This window comes from Hemiscyllium ocellatum, chromosome 1, assembly GCF_020745735.1.
Source record: "Hemiscyllium ocellatum isolate sHemOce1 chromosome 1, sHemOce1.pat.X.cur, whole genome shotgun sequence".
In the NCBI taxonomy this organism is placed as follows: Eukaryota; Metazoa; Chordata; class Chondrichthyes; order Orectolobiformes; family Hemiscylliidae; genus Hemiscyllium; species Hemiscyllium ocellatum.
The window spans coordinates 26,082,131-26,099,080 of record NC_083401.1 but is presented as its reverse complement, the minus strand read 5'-3'; the positions used below and the strand labels follow the sequence as shown (position 1 = coordinate 26,099,080).

At 42.2% G+C, this 16,950-nt stretch overlaps 1 protein-coding gene across 1 annotated transcript in view; it reads left to right on the top strand.

Annotated features, from left to right (window-relative positions):
* ctnna2 (catenin (cadherin-associated protein), alpha 2) overlaps positions 1-16,950 on the top strand; it is a 1,237,032-nt gene that overhangs the window by 929,966 nt on the left and 290,116 nt on the right. The window contains exons 11-12 of the mRNA XM_060828354.1: positions 740-896; positions 10,531-10,731. Coding sequence (XP_060684337.1) covers positions 740-896; positions 10,531-10,731 — 358 coding nt within the window. The remainder of the gene's footprint in view (positions 1-739; positions 897-10,530; positions 10,732-16,950) is intronic.

The following is a 16,950-nucleotide window of genomic DNA, read 5'->3' as shown; positions in this document are numbered from 1 at the left end:
TACCACAATCACTACCATTTAGAAGAGCAAAGGCAGAAGATACAAGGGGATACCACCGCCTGCAAGCTGCTTTCCAAGTCACGCACCACCCTGACTTGGAAGTATATTGCAGTGTTTTCAGTGTCAATGAATGAAGATCTGTGCAAGTCGCTACCCCAAAGTGTGGTGGATGCTGGGGCAGTGAGTAAATTTAAGGAGGAGTTAGACAGATTTTCAATTGGTAATGGGTTGAAAGGTTTTGGGGAGAAGGGAGCGAGGAGCATATCAGCCATGATCGAATGACGGAGCAGACCAAATGGGCTGAATGGCCTAATTCTCCTCCCATATCTTATGAACATATGAAGTTATGAAAGTCCTGTAGCTTTTCTCTAACAGCAATGTGAATGCATCAACAACAAATTGACTCCAGTAGTTCAAAAAGGCAGGTCACTATCACCTACTGAAGGGCAGCTAAGCAGAGGCAATAAATGTTGGTTGAACCAGTGAAGCCCACATCTCATAAATGAATAATTTAAAAATAACTTAGCAGGAGCATATTTCTTACTGAATTTGATAAATGTGAATAATTGTCAGATCCAGTAGTCTTTTAATAAACAATGAAATATTAAGCTGGATCATGTATCTACTTTATTTTTAATCACAGTTAAAGTTTCGTGGAGCATTCCCTTAACTGCTGGATGCTGTGGCTATGTGTAGAGCTGTAAAAAACGTAGTTAGACTAATTTGCCTTTTCTTTCAGGTAATTAATGCAGCACTGACTCTGGCTGCTCGGCCCCAGAGTAAAGTTGCTCAAGATAACATGGATGTCTTCAAAGACCAATGGGAGAAGCAAGTACGCGTTTTGACGGAGGCTGTCGATGACATCACTTCAGTTGATGATTTTCTGGCTGTGTCAGGTATGAACAAATACAGTTGAACTAACCAACCCAGAATTGCTCTGTAAGCTAAATCCACGCCCAAGGTAATTAAACAATCCAGCTTCGTTGCAATGTTCTGTGAAACTGCAACATTTTGTATTTGTAATTCCAAGTTTCCCTCCCAGTCATAGACCATTCTGACCTGGAACTATGTTGGCCTTCCTTTACAAGCACTAAGTCAAAATCCTGGAACTACCCCTCTGACAGCACCGATTTGCAGCGATTCAAAATAGGCAACTTACCACCACCTTCTAAACAACAATTAGGGATAGATAATAAATGCCGGTCATGACAACAATGCAACATTCCGTTAGTTTTGGAAGTGCCTTTGAAATAGTGAACAACACAGAATGTTTTACAGGTGCAAATATCAAATTCAAAAATGTATAAACAGATCTCAGCCATTTAGACTTTTGATTCAATTCCTCTGTTCACTCAGATCACAATAAATCTGTAACCAAATTACAATTCTACATTTTTCTAATAATCTTTAATACTTTTGGTGAACAAAAACAAAAGAAGACAAAGGGCAGACCTTATAGGATTCTGAGCAAGGCGGGTGATGGCAACATTTATGGCAGAATTTGCGACATTGTGAGCATCTTTATGCTTTTGCGAAGTGGGGAGATGAACTTCTTGTTCGACAAGCTGATCCATAAGAAGGATTATTGCTTGTTAAACATCATATTAATGACCTGACTTGTATCATTAGTATTAAGCTTTCTACCATAGCAAACACACTGAATAAGCTAGACATCAAAAAGTCTGCACGTGGAAGCTTGACCAGCTGCTTGGTGACTTCGCCTGACCACTGGCTGTGAGGAACCTCAATGCTGCTCGGCATCTCAGGGCTCAATCCACAGGCTTTAGTCACAGACACCTGATGTTGACATCTGATTTTTTGCCAACCTCTCACAAGCCACTGAGGAAGCACAGACCTGCATGGCAGTGTGCATCACAACCAGCATTGAAAGACTACTGCAAGTACACTTTCTTCTAGAGTCAAGCACCTTGATCATGGATGAGGCTGCATCTTAGGGCTACTCATTTATTCAGTCATTCGTTTAGCAGTTACCTGCATGCCCTTTCATTCATGCTTTGCCCAGCCTTGCCTTACCTGGGTGGAAGAGATGCAGAGATGTTGCAATGTGATTTAGACAGGCCGAGTGGATGGGCAAATGCATGGCAGATGCAGTTTAACATGGATAGAAGCTGGTAGGGGCATGGTACAGGACCGAGAGCCAGAAGGGGCATAGGGGTGGGCTACCTTGTGGCCAGAAGGTGGATGGGGCAGGTACTTGCTGGGTTGCTGGGGGGGATCAGTGTTCTGTGCACTACTTTGCATTTGATTGGACTGTCTTGTCTGTGTTTGTTACTGCTTCTTTTTTGATGACTTAAGGTGGGATTTGAGATTTGTCCTAATTTCCCTGTTAACTAATTGAACCCTATAAGGAGTTTGTTTTCTTTTGTTTTTGTTCACCAAAACTATTAAAGATCATTGGAAAAATGTAGAAGTATGGAATTAGATAACAGATTTGTTGTGATCTCATTGAATAGTGGAATTGAATCTGAAGTCAAAATGGGGTTTGGGGTTTGGGCTTGCTGCCCCTTCCCCTTTAACAGTGTGTTTTTTTTGTGTGAACTGCTGCTTTTTGTTTATTGTCAACTTTCGTATTTTGTACGGTTTCATAAAATAAAAAGGAACATTAATATATGTGAGATTATCCATTTTGGTGGCAAAAAATAGAAAGGTAGATTATTATTTGAAGGGCAGTAAATTAGGGAGAGGGGAATATGCAATGAGACCTGGGTGTCGTCTTACACCAGCGTGCAGATGCAGCAGGCAGGAAAGAAGGCAACTGTGCATTTGGCCTTTATAGCAAGAGGAATGGAGTTCAGGAACAAGGATATCTTTCAGCAGGATTCTGATGAGGCCACAACTGAAGTACTGTGTGCAGTTTTGGTCTCCTTATCTGAGGAAAAGTGTTCTTGCTCAAGAGGGGATGCAGTGAAGGTTTACGAAATTGATTCCTGGGATTGCAGAACTGATGTATGAGAAGAGGTTGAGTCAATTAGGATTGTATTCACTGGAATTTAGAAGAATGAAGGGAGATTTCATAGAAACCTATAAAATTCTAACAGGACTTGACAGGCTAGATGTAGGAAGGATGTTCCTAATGGTGGGGGAGTCCAGAACCAGGGGTGTCAGTTTAAGAATAAGGGATAAATCTTTTAGGACTGACAAGAGGAGAAATTTCTTCATCCAGAGAGTGTGAGCCTGTGGAATTCACTGACCCAGAAAGTGATTGAGGTGAAAACATTGTATGTTTTCAAGAATGAGGTAAATATATCTCTTCTGGCTAAAGTGTTCAATGGATCTGAGGAGAAGTTGGGATTAGGGCGTTGAGTTCAATGACCATCCATAATCACTTTGGAAAGTAGAGCAGGTTGTGGTGAGCACGTTTAGTGAATTGGTCATACCGCAGGTTAGGATTGCTGAGGGAGACAGTGAATGGGTGACGAAAAGACAGAGAAAGAGTGGGAAGGCAGTGCAGGTACCGCCTGCTGTCATCTTCCTCCAAAACAGGTCTACCGTTTTGGATTTTGTTGGGTGAGATGGCTCACCAGGGGAGGGCAGCAGTTGCCAGGATCATGGCACTATGGAAGGTACTGCTGTTCAGAAGGGCTGGAAAAAGACTTGTAGGGCCATAGTCACAGGGGAATTCTATTGTAAGGGGAGTAGATAGGCAGTTCTGTGGCCGAAAACATGACTCCCGGATGGTATGTTGCCTCCCGGGTGCTCGGGATAGAGATGTCACCGATCAGCTGCAGAGCATTCTGAAAGGGGAGGGTGAACAACAAATTGTCGTGGTGCATTTAGGCACCAATGATAAATTTCAAAACATGAGATGAGGTCCTGAAAGCAGAATTCAGAGAGCTCGAAGAGAAGTTAAAAGGAGCACCTCAAAGGGAGTGATTCAGGATTGCTACCAGTGCCACATGCTAACCAGGGTAGAAATGAAAGAATAGGCAGGATGAACATATGGCTTGAGGGATGGTGTAGGAGGGAGGGTGTAGATTGGGACATTGGGGCCAGTTCTGAAGAAAGTGTGACTATTATAAATTAAATGGTCTACACCTGAATCAGACTGGAACTAATGTCCTGGGAGGAGTATTTTGCTTTTGCTGTTGGAGAGGTTTTAAACTAATGTGCCAGGGGGCTGGGAACCAGAGGAGAAGACTAATAGACAGTGAGGTGGAAACTAGAGACTGTAAGGATCATGAAGTTAGCATTACCAAGGGGAAGAGTAGGCAGAGATCAGATGAACGCAAAAGAACCTGAAGTGAATATACTTTAATGCAAGGAGTATAGTGGGTAAGGCAGATGAACTAAAGGCTTGGATTGGTGCCTAGGAGTATGGTGTTATTGTGATCACAGAGACTTGGTTGAAGGAAAGGCATGATTGGCAACTAAATGTTCCAGGATATAGATGCTTCAGATAGGACAGGGAGGGGAGTAAAAGGGTGGGGGGCTGGGGGTGGGGGGAGGAGGAGCTGCATTGCTGGTCAGGGATGATATCATGACTGTGGTAATGGAGGGCACTATGGAGAGCTTGAGCAGTGAGGCATTATGGATAGAGCTGAGAAGTAAGGGCGCAGTTACATTATTGGGGCTGTATTACAGGCCTCCCAACAGTGAGTGTGAGGTAGAAGAACAAATAGGTAAACAGATTATAGAAAGATATGGAGGAATCAGAGGGGTGGCGATGGGAGATTTTAGTTTTCCCAACATTGACAGGGATACACTTAGTGTCAGAAGTCTGGATAGGGCATAATTTGTAAGGAGCATCCAGGAAAGTTTTCTGGAGAAGTATGTCGATAGTCCAATTTAGGGAAAGGGCTCTATTGGACCTGGTGTCAGCAAATGAGCGAGGCCAGGTGGTAGAAGTTGCAGTGGGGGATTTCCTTGGGAATAGTGACACAGTTCTGCAAGTTTTAGAATGCTCATAGACAAAAATGAGAGTGGTCCTCAGGGAAGAGTACTAAACTGGGCCAAGTTCAATTATATCAAAATCCAGCAGGAGCTGGGAAATGTAGATTGGAAGCCGCTATTTGAAGGGAAGTTCGCATTTGATATGTGGGAAGCTTTCAAAAATAAGTTGAAGGTAGTGCAGGATAGGCATGTCCCTTTGAAAACAAGGGATAGGAAAGGCAATATTCGTGAACTGTGGATGACAGGAGAAATTGTGCGATTAGCCAAAAGGAAAGGGGAAGTGTACATAAGGTCTAGGCAGCTAAGAATAGAATGGGCCTTGGAGGAATATCGGGAGAGTAGGACCAATCTTAAATGAGGAATCAAGCGGGCTAAAAGGGGTCATGAAATAACTTTCGTGAGCAGGATTAAGGAGAATCCCAAGGCCTTTTATTCCTATGTAAAAAAGCAAGAGGGTAACCAGAGAAAGGGTTGGTCCACTAAAGGATAAGGAAGGAAGACTGTGTGTAGAACCTGAGAAAATGGGTGAGAGTCTCAATAATTACTTTGCATCAGTGTTCACTGAAGAGAGGGACATAGTAAATGTTGAGATTAGACATAGACGTTTGTTTACTCTAGATCACGTAGACAAAAGGAGAGAACCAAAATAGAGAAAATGCTGGAAAATCTCAGCAAGTCTAGCAGTATCTGTAAGGAGAGAAAAGAGCTGAGGAGAAATAGAGAAGTATTTATACTAGCCTCCAAGATTACAGGTACTTGTCTAGTATAAATACCTCCCTAAGTTTGCTGTGCCAATTTGCTCTGTCACACAACCAGGCAGCTCACCTTGCTGGTCAGCAGTCCCTATTCAAGGTGGTGGCAGGGTGGGGGCAAGGGACTAGATGAGGTAGAGTGAAGCATCTTGCCTTATGGCAGTGTTGATATAACAACGTTTGTCAGTGATACCTGGCACAGGGAGTCGCATGTTAAACAAGGGCTTTCCTCTTCACACCAGTCATTCCCTATTCCCCCGAGCCTATAGCCTCTGGTTCTAACAAATGGATTCCTAAGTTTCCTCCTGCATTAGTGTCATCTCTTGTCACCACACCTGCATCATGCCAGCAATTGATGCAGCAACATGTTACATGTACAATAAGCAGGCAGCCACTTCTCAGAACCTTAAAGGAGTAGTTCTCACTGAAGTCCATGAGGCCACCAGTCAGGGTGTCCAAGGCAGCATCCATTAGAAGTCTGGGAGATTTGTCCATGCTCAGGCGTCTAGTTGGGGTGTTTTCAGTTCAGGATCTGTGCCACTATATTCTGGGGTGTACAGTCAGTCCACTTGCTACTTAGAGGCCAGCCCAGAGGGTTGCGCTAATGTGGTCACAGAGATGTACGGTCATCAGTTTCGGCAGTTGTTTCCATGACTGTCCAGTTAGATCCCTGAATGTGATGGACATGATCAGTCCATCAGATCCGTCTACAGAAACTAAGGGGAAACTCAGTGGTGACAAGAGGTGGCACTAATACAGGAGGAAACTCAGGAATCCGCTTGTCAGAACCAGAGGCTATAGGCTCGGGGGAATAGGGAATGGTTGGTGTGAAGACGAAGGCCCTCGTTTCCCATGCAACTCTCTGTGCCAGGTATCATGGCCAAATGTAGTTACATCAACACTTTTGTACAAAGTGGCTGGAAAATAATAGGGAAATTATATTATGAGGAGCAGTGGTGTCAGCAGGACCCATTACACTGTAAACACATTGTTCATCTTTTTCTGGATGCATGTATTGTGTATCCTGTGTAATCATGAAGTTATCCATCATGTAGGCACAGTTACATTTGGGTGTACACAGGGAGACAAATAACCAGATGTAAGGTCGAAACAGCACTTTTTGTGGAAATGTAACAAATAATGTAAAGTGATTTGTCACCTCTGATCCAAACGTTCTCTCAATGTGATTTTTTTCTGCTGTTCCTTAGAACACTCCCTGGTTCTTCATTTGGGATGGAGGGAGCCTGCTCAGTAGTGGGCCTTTTGGGCTTGGAGGGTTGGTTGCATGATGCTGGGGTCGTTCATCTCTGGATAGCCCAGACATGCTGATGGTCTTCTTGTCAGAGACAAGTGGACCCATCTTGCTTTGAACCTCAGAAAGTCTGGTGGGTTTAGGGCTAGTGTTATAGTGAGTGTGGGGTAGCTGGGAAAAAGGTGTGGCTGTTACCCTAGTGGAGAGGAGGGGGTCATTGACTATCTTACGCCACTGCTAATCATTCATCTATATTGTCGAGATAGCACTGACGGTAGTGTCTGCCATTCCCTTCTCTGAGAGGAGATTACCTCTCTCCCTTGCACCATCCTGAGGTGTAAGCCATCCAAATCCCTGTTGAATAGTTGCAGTGCCATCTGCCTCTTCTCTGACTTCTTCTGAAAGCATCCTTGCCCAAGCCAGGCATCTTTGGAATGCGAGGCCTTTTAAGTATTGTAAGGGAGCCATGGATGCTGGTCTTTAGGGGATATATAGTGAATGCTGAGTTGTTTAGTGTGGTGAGATGGGACTAAAGTAGACAAGAAGGACATCCTGGGGGTGGGGTAGATCTTTAATGAAGTGTGTTTTGTAATATACGGTGAAAAATCTCACTGAGCCTCATGACAAGAATCTCTCCAAAAATAGTTGATGCACTTCGATCTTAGCCAAACAAAATTAAGATTCTGCCCGAATTGATTTTGTTTCAAAATTAGTACTTGGCCAATCATCAACAGCCATTTATGAAAGGAAATTTCAATCTTCTATATACATTTTGCACATAGTGTATCCTAATTACACTCCTAAAAGGTTTGAATCTAATTTTACAATTATGCCCCTAGTACAAGATTTCATATGTTGAGAAATAATTTATCTGTGATCCACACCACTTCTCCCTCATGCCCTGAAAACTTTGATCAGATTTCGCTGAACCTTTGAGGGGAGCACAACCCTAAATTGAATGAATTCTACCTCCTTTGGCCTCTGGAATCAAACCTTTGTCCCAGTAAATCTATGCTGTGCTGCTGACAACACCAATATACCTTTCTTCATTATGTTGCCCTGGACTTTACACACAACTCCAGATGTGCCTGACCTTTGTATTACTGAAACATGACTCTTCACCTGCGCTTCGGTGGGTCGGTCTGGACTTGTGGGGCCGAAGGGCCTGTTTCCACACTGTAAGTAATCTAATCTAATCTAATCTAATCTAATCTAATCTCTTGTAGCCCTTTAGGTATAAAGTCACCGTGCCACCAGCCTCTTTGATTACTTCCTGTACATGTCCATGAAATCTTAAAGATCTAAGGATCTGGATAAGCACCACCCAATCCTCCCCTTGGTGGAGGACACCCCTTGGATTCCTATTCCATTATGAAAGTTACTATAGAATCTGGCTTAAGGCAGGGATGAGAATCTTTTTTTCCCGTCACAGGGTCACTAGTGTGTGGAATCCTCTTCTGCAGATGTTAGTGGAGGCTGGATCTTTAATTTGTTCAATGCTGAGCTAGATAGCGGCATGGTGGCTCAGTGATTAGCACTGTTGGCTCACAGTGCCATGGACCTGCATTCAATTCCATCCTAGGGCAACTGTCTGTGTGGAGTTTGCACGTTCTCCCTGTGCCTGCGTGGGTTTCTGCCAGGTGCTTGGTTTCCTCCCACAGTCCAAAGATGTGCAGGTTAGATGGATTGGCCATGTTAAATTGTCCCATAGTGTCCAGGAATGTGTAGTTTAGGTGCATTAGCCATAGGAACTGCAAGGATAAGTCTGGGATGCTCTTTGAAGGGTACTTGTGAACTTGTTGGGCTGAATGGCCTGTTTCCACACTTTAGGGATTCTAAATAGAATTTTGGTTAACAAGTAGGTTAAATATTATTGGGGGCACACAGGAAAGCTGAGATCACAGTCAGACCGTTAATATTGTGTGGTGGAGCAGGCTTGGCTTATGCTCGAAACATTGACTCTCTTGCTCCTTGGATGCTGTGTGACCTGCTGTGTTTTTCCAACACCACACTCTCGATTCTGATTGCCAGCATCTGCAGTCCTCACTTTTACCTTGAAGGGACAAATAACCTATAGCTATTCCTAAGTCCTATATTCTGTGGTTCCATGTCTTTAATAAGCAGCATGCTTTGTGATCATAATAAATGGTTAAATTTAGCGCTGCTTTGCTGTAATTCAGCCTCCACAAGTATATTACTTGAAACAATGGTGACTAAAGGCATTTTCTAATTTAATGTATTATTACATCCAAACAACTGGAAATACCATCAAGGATACCAGTCAATAAACAGTTAATGCACTTGTCTGAAATTCCAGTTGCTGGAACATTTGCCAGTTTGAAATAAATGGGTTACTGCCTGCTAAAAATAATGGAATGAAGCTGCTCAGAAAGAAACATTAATCCTTTATCGTTCAACATGTCATGGCATGATCTCAGGGCCATTGTCATTGCTTATTCCAGCTGATGATTGAACTCTGTATAACTATTATTCTGAAATGCCCAAGTAAAATGAGGCTGAAAATGCATTATGCAACATTAAATAATTAGTTTACTGCATTTGTATGAATTTCTTGTAAACCCATTAAGACTGTCACTGGGAACATAACTGAACTGGGCCAGCCATATAAATATTGTGGCTACAAAAACAGGTTAGAGGCTGGGAATTCTGAAGCAAGTAATTCACCTTCTGACTCCTTAAAGCCAGTCTGCCATCTACAAAGTGCAAGTCAGGAGTGTGATGGAATACTCTCTAGTTGCCTGAATGCCTTCAATAACACTCATGAAGCCCAAAAGCATCCATGACAAAGCAATCAGTTTGACTGGCAATGTATTCACCAATTTAAACATTCAATCCATCCACTATTGACTCGCATTGACTGCCATCTACAAGGTGACCTGCCTCCATTATGATGAGTGTCTTCGCGAAATAATGGGGGCCAAGAAATATCAGGAGCCTACTAAATGTATTCATTTTCATTCTTGTCCTTGCTTACAAATCGCTCTACACTTTCAGTCCCCTCTGCAGGTTTATAACCCTCTTTGTTGTAGAGAAATGGGGTTAACGTCAGAAATGTACACACAGTGGTGATGTAACAGTCTGATTCATTATGAGGGTAGAAAGGTCTGGAAGGGAGCATAACCTCTCACATCATGTGAAACTCTAATCTATGTGTAAACAGAGAGGTCTTGCAGATAAGACCATGGATTCGAGCAGCATACTTTTGGGAGAGTAAGCTGACCCAAACTCTCTGCTGCAAAAGACCTGCAAATCTCTTATTCCGGCTTCTTTAAAATTTCCAATTTATTTGAGGCTAGGCCTTCAGTTGCATGGGCCTCAACTCTAGAATTTTCTTCCCTAAATAGCTCCGCCTCTCCAACAGTGTCTTCTTAAGGTGCTGTTGAAAACCATCCCTTTTCACTAAGCTTTGGTCATCTGTTGTCATATTTATCTCTCTGGCATGGCATCATATTTGTTTGGTAATTGCTTCTGTGAAGTGCCTGTGATGATTTGCTCTGCTACAAACACCTCAGCAATTTGTGTTGTTAGAAACTCAGTCTCCTCTTATAAAACAAACACCTAATTTCTTCAATCTCTCTCTTCCAACTCTATCAGAAAATCACATATTGGAGGATGTGAACAAGTGTGTGATAGCACTGCAGGAAGGTGATGTAGACACACTTGATAGGACTGCTGGGGCCATCCGAGGACGGGCAGCAAGAGTTATCCATATCATCAGTGCTGAGATGGAGAATTACGAGCCTGGTGTATACACTGAGAAAGTAATGGAGTCCACAAAGTTGCTCTCAGAGACTGGTAAGACAAATATATAGTCATATTTCATGTTTGTACACATACCAATCACGACCGCTGGAGAAGGAATATACCTTGAGTTCCTAACATCATTTAATGAATAATCTGTGCCTCAAATCCATATACTTCCTTTTATTTTATATCCCCTAATACCTCCGGCTAACAAAATCTTTCGTAAATTCCATCCAATACCTATATTTCAAAAATGTATGCATGATTTATAGTCATACAAGGTTATTTTTACTGTCTACCTGTTTTTAAATTAATCTTCAGGGACGAAGATTTCATCAAAGAGTCTAAATTGCTTTCTTCAAAAATGGACTTTTTTTTAAATGGGTAGTATGCTTTACCTCCCATGGTTAATCAAGTCAAGAAATTGGTGCTGAGGTGCAAAGGAAATTTAATTACTCATTCTCATCATCTATTAGGGAGTGCCAAAGGACAGTGGAAGCAGTCTCTGACACTGTCGCTCCTCCTGTTTCTGGTAGAGATAGTTGCTCATGGTGACAGACCCCAGCAAAGAGAGCAAAGAGAATGGGGCACTTGAGAAGCTGGGGCCTTTCCTCTGAAGCGTCAAAATTTAAATTGGGCAATGGTACTTGGTGGGTTGGGCAATGTGAAGGCATTTTATGTGCTTAAAATTCATGACAGTAAAATTTCACTTTTGCATCCGTATTGCTCCTTTCACTACCTGAGGACTTCCCAAGGTATGTTAAAATGTGTAATTACTGTTGTCAAATTGGAAACATGGCAGCTAATTTGTGCACTGCAACCTGCCACTAAAACAATATTAAACAGGAAATGTCTTGCTGAAAGTGGTCAAGATCTATGATTGCAAAGTCTTCAGTGTCACTGAATCACAGGAGTGTATGACTGTTAAGCACAAGATAGTATACTCAAAAATCACAGAACTATATATCTCCAGTTCATTGGATAAACCTGGAAATCATGGGAATGTGTACTCAGATAACACTGAACAATAAATCCTTAGATCACAGGAGTGTATACCCAGAAGTTGCAAGAAGCCTTTGTATACTTCAAAAATTTGTACTCATACACCACAGAAGTTGAAACTCTTCAATAATCCACATGACTGCACACCTAGAAACGATGTGTGCATGTACCCAGAAACCACAGCACTGGACAGCCAGTGAAAATTTGGAAATATATCTCCATTCCTTTAGTATGGTTAGGACAAAATCCTGGAATTCTCTCCTCTACAACACATAGACTGCAATGGTTCAGCTCACTACCTCCTTCTCAGGAGGAAGTAGGAAAAGACAATAACTGCTGGTCCAACCAACAATACCCACATCCCATTGTGAAGAAAAAACTATAAGCCTGGTTCAATCAAACTATGGGTCAACATGGTCCAACAGTAGGAAATGAATGTCAAAGTGAAATAGTTAGATTCTTGTTCATTGGTGGTAGTGAATTGTGGGTATATGTCTGGCACTATTAGATTTGTAGTTACCAAATAACTTAGGAGAATATTCTGTCACAAAGAGAATCTGCTGTTAGAATACCGAGTTGATGCAAACAGCATAGATACTTTGAAAGGAAAGTTACATATACAAAGGATAAAAATAAATTAATGATATGATGATAGGAGTGACGGGAGCAGGGTTAGTCAATTAGTACCATTAGCATGAATCTACTGGCCTATTTCTAAGCTGTATATTCTATACATGATGGCATTTTAGCACTCAATCTGAAGCATAAAGTGTCTTGAGAGTCCTAGTTCAGGATTCTCTTAAGGTTAACATGTTAGACGTTAAGAGGGCAAGTGCAATGTGAGCACTCATTTCAAGAGGGCTATAATACAAGAGCAAAGATGAAGGATTCTGGGTAATCCAAGATGGAGGAGAGGAAACATTTCTGGCTGTAACAGGCTGCTCCTTTTTTGAAGTATTTTAAGTGTTGGAAGTGATTTTATTGAATTACAAGAGCAGCAGTTACTGTTTCATATGCTGTTGCATTGTTTTGGAACTTTGGAGAAAAAAAACAGTCAAACCAACAGCACTTTTAAAAGGGAGAGAAACAGACAAAGGAAGCACATGGTGAGGTCAGTGCAGGAGAGAGAGAGGGAGAGAGAGAGAGAGAAACCCACACTGCTAACTGACACAGCAGTGAACCTGCACAGTTACTGTCTTTCTGTTTAAATTCTTGTATCACTGCACATCGGAGTACATCTGGGAAAATTAACAAACAGTGAAATTCACAACTAATCTTGGAGGAACCTGTTTGGGAGAGGTCACAGCACAGAAACAGAAAAGTGAATATTTCAAGTGTGGCCTTACACAAGTATGCAGTACTGTGTAGAGTGTTTTTTTTTCTTGATTATATGTTTTATTGAGATATGTCTCTTAAATAAACTTAAAAATATAAGCCATAAGTATTAATTTAATCTGGAACAGTGTTTTGTAGAGGACCAAGACAGTGCTATTTTCTGTGTATGTAGATTGAAAGAAGCAAAAATGTCTTTAGTCGAGTAATATGCTCTTCTTGTTGGATGTGGGAGTTTAGGGAGAGTTTACATGTTACTGAGGATTATATCTGCAATAAGTGCTGTTGATTGTGAATCCTATCAGATCGAATAGATTGGTTGGAGAAACAGTTAGAGGAAATGAGGAATTTACAAGAGCAAGGGGATGTGGATGGCAGTTATAGGAAGGGGAAAAGTCACAGATACAGTCACATAGATGGGTTAACTCCAGGAAAGGTAAGAGAGATAGGCAGTTAGTGCAGCAGTCTTCTGTGGCTATCCCCATTTCAAACAAGTATGCTGTTTTGGAAAGCATAGGAGGTGATGGATTCTCAGGGGAATATAGCACAAACAGCCAAGTTTCTGGTATTGAGACTGGTTCTAATGCGATGAGGGGTATGTCAGGTTCCAAGAGATCTATTGTGTTAGGGGACTTTCTAGTCTGAGGGACAGACAAATGTTTCTGTGGCCAGCAGTGAAAAATCAGAATGGTGTGTTAGTTCCCTGAAGCCAGGCTGGTCTCAGAGAGGGTGCAGAATATTCTCAAGGGTGATAGGGGCCAGCAGGAGTTCATTGTACACATCAGAACCAATGACATAGGAAGGGAAAAGGTTGAGATTCTGAAGGGAGATTACAGAGAGTTAGGCAGGAATTTAAAAAGGAGGTTCTCGAGAGTAATAGTATCTGGATTACTCCCAGTGATACGAGGTAGTGGAGGCAGGAGTAGCAAGATAGAGTAGATAAATACATGGCTGAGGAGGCGGTGTATGGGAAAGGGATTCACATTTTTGAATCATTGAAATCTCTTTTGGGGTAGAAGTGACCTGTGCAAGAAGGACAGATTGCACCGAAATTGGAAGGAGAATAATATACTGACAGGGAGATTTGCTAGAGCTGCTTGGGAGGATTTAAACTAGTAAGGTGGTGGGGTGGGACCCTGGGAAATAATGAGGAAACCTGGGACTGGTACAGTTGACAACAGAGGCAAGTCAAACAATCAAGGCAGGCAGGGACAAAGCAGAGAACAAGGTAGGACTGATAAATTGAACTGCATTTATTTCAATGCAAGGGGCCTAAAAGGGAAGGCAGATGAATCAGGGCATGGTTAGGAACAATGGACTGGGATATCATAGCAATTACAGAGATATGGCTCAGAGATGAATAGGACTGGCAGCTTAGTGCTCCAGGATGCAAATGCTACAGGAAGGTCAGAAAGGGAGGCAAGAGAGGAAGGGTGAGTGGTGTTTTTGATAAGGGATAGCATTACAGCTGTACTGACGGAGGATATACTAAGTAATACATCCAGTGAAGTTATTTGGATGGAACTGAGAAATAAGAAAAGGATGATCACCTTATTGGGATTGTATTACAGACCCCTAATAGACCCAGGGTGATTGAGAAACAAATTTGTAAGGAGATCTCTGTTATGTGTAAAAATAATAGGGTGGTTATGGAAGGGGATTTTAATTTTTCAAGCATAGACTGGGTTCACCATAGTGTGATGGAGAGGAATTTGTTATGTGTGCACAAGAAAATGTTCTGATTCAGTATGTGAATGTACCTACTAGACAAGGTGCAAAACTTGACCTACTCTTGGGAAATAAGGCAGGGCAGGTGACTGAGGTGTCAGTGGGGGAGCACTTTGGGGCCAGCAACCATAATTCTATTAGTTTTTAAATGATGATGGAAAAGGATAGACAAGACCTAAAAGCTGAAGTTCTAAATTGGAGAAAGACCAATTTTGACGGTATTAGGCAAGAACTTTCAAAAGCTGATTGGGGGCAGATGTTCGCAGATAAAGAGACAGCTAAAAAATGAGAAGCTTTCAGAAATGAGATAACAAGAGTCCAGATGCAGTTTATTGTGGTTAGGGTGAAAGGAAAGGCTGGTAGGTATAGGGAATGCTGAATACCGAAAGAAATTGAGGGTTTGGTTAAGGAAAAGAAGGAAACATGTCAGGTACGGAAATTGAGTGAATGCTTAGAAGAGTATAAGGGCAGTAGGAGTATACTTAAGAGCAAAATCAGGAGGGCAAAAAGGGGACATGAGATAGCTTTGGCAAATAGAATTAAGGAGAATCCAAAGGGTTTTACAAACACATAAAGAACAAAATGAAAACTTGGGAGAGAATAGATGCTCAAAGATCAGCAAGGTGGCCTTTGTGTGAAGCCACAGGAGATGGGGGGATACTAAACGAGTATTTTGCATCAGTATTTACTGTGAAAAAGGACATGGAAGACACTTAATGTAGAGAAATAGATTGTGACATCTTGAAAAATGTCCACATTACAGAGGAGGAAGTGCTTGATGTCTTGAAACGTATAAAAGTGGATAAATCCCCAGGACCTGATCAGGTGTATCCTAGGACTCTGTGGGAAGCTAGGGAAGTGATTGCTGGTCCTCTTGCTGAAATATTAGTATCATCGATAGTCACAGGTGAGGTGCCAGAAGACTGGAGGTTGGGAAACATGGTGCCACAAGTTAGAGAACTATAGACTAGTGAGCCTAACATCGGTGGCAGGCAAGTTATTGGAGGGAGTCCTGAGGGACAGGATGTGCATGTATTTGGAAAGGCAAGGACTGATTAGGGATAGTCAACATGACTTTGTGCTTGGGAAATCATGTGTCACAAACTTGATTGAGTTTCTTGAAGAAGTAACAAAGAAGATTGATGAGTGCAGAGCGGTAGACGCCATCTATATGGACTTCAGTAAGGCGTTCGACAAGGTTCCCCATGGGAGACTGATGAGCAAGGTCAGATCTCACAGAGTACAGGGAGAACTAGCCATTTGGATTCAGAACTGGCTCAAAGATAGAAGACAGAGGGTGGTGGTGAGGCCAAAAGAGAAAATGCTGGAAAATCTCAGTAGATCTGGCAGCATCTGTAAGGAGAGAAAAGAGTGTTGTTTCGAGTCTAACTGACCCTTTGTCAAAGCTGGACGGGAGGCATCCAGAGGAAATGAAGTCAGTCATGGTGTTAGAGATAAGGAAATGAGGTCAGTCACAGTGTTGGAGATAAGGAAATGAGGTCAGTCACGGTGTTGGAGATTTCAGCATCCGCAGTAATTTGCTTTTATTTGGGTAGTGGTGAGGGTTGTTTTTCAGACTGGAGGCCAATGACCAGAGGTGTGCCACAACAATTGGAGTGGGTCCACTACTTTTCATCTTTATATAAATGATTTGGATGTGAGCATAAGAGGTACAGTTAGTAAGTTTGCAGATGACACCAAAATTGGAGGTGTAGCTAACAGTGAAGAAGGTTACCTCAGACTACAATGGGATATTAATCAGACGGGCCAATGGGCTGAGAAGTGGTAGATGGAATTTAATTCAGATAGATGTGAGATGCTGCATTTTGGGAAAGCAAATCTTAGCAGGACTTATACACTTCATGGTAAGGTCCTAGAGAATGTTACTGAACAAAGAGACCTTGGAGTGCAGGTTCACAGCTCCTTGAAAGTAGAGTCGCAGGTGGATAGGATAGTGAAGAAGGCATTTGGTATGCTTTCCTTTATTGGTCAGAGTATTGCATACAGGAGTTGAGAGGTCAAGTTGCGACTGTACAGGACATTGGTTAGGCCACTGTTGGAATATTGCATGCAATTCTGGTCTCCTTTCTATCAGAAGGATGTTGTGAAACTTGAAAGGGTTCAGAAAAGATTTACAAGGATGTTGCCAAGGTTGGAGGATTTGAGCTATAGGGCAACACTGAATAGGCCAGGACTGTTTTTCCTGGA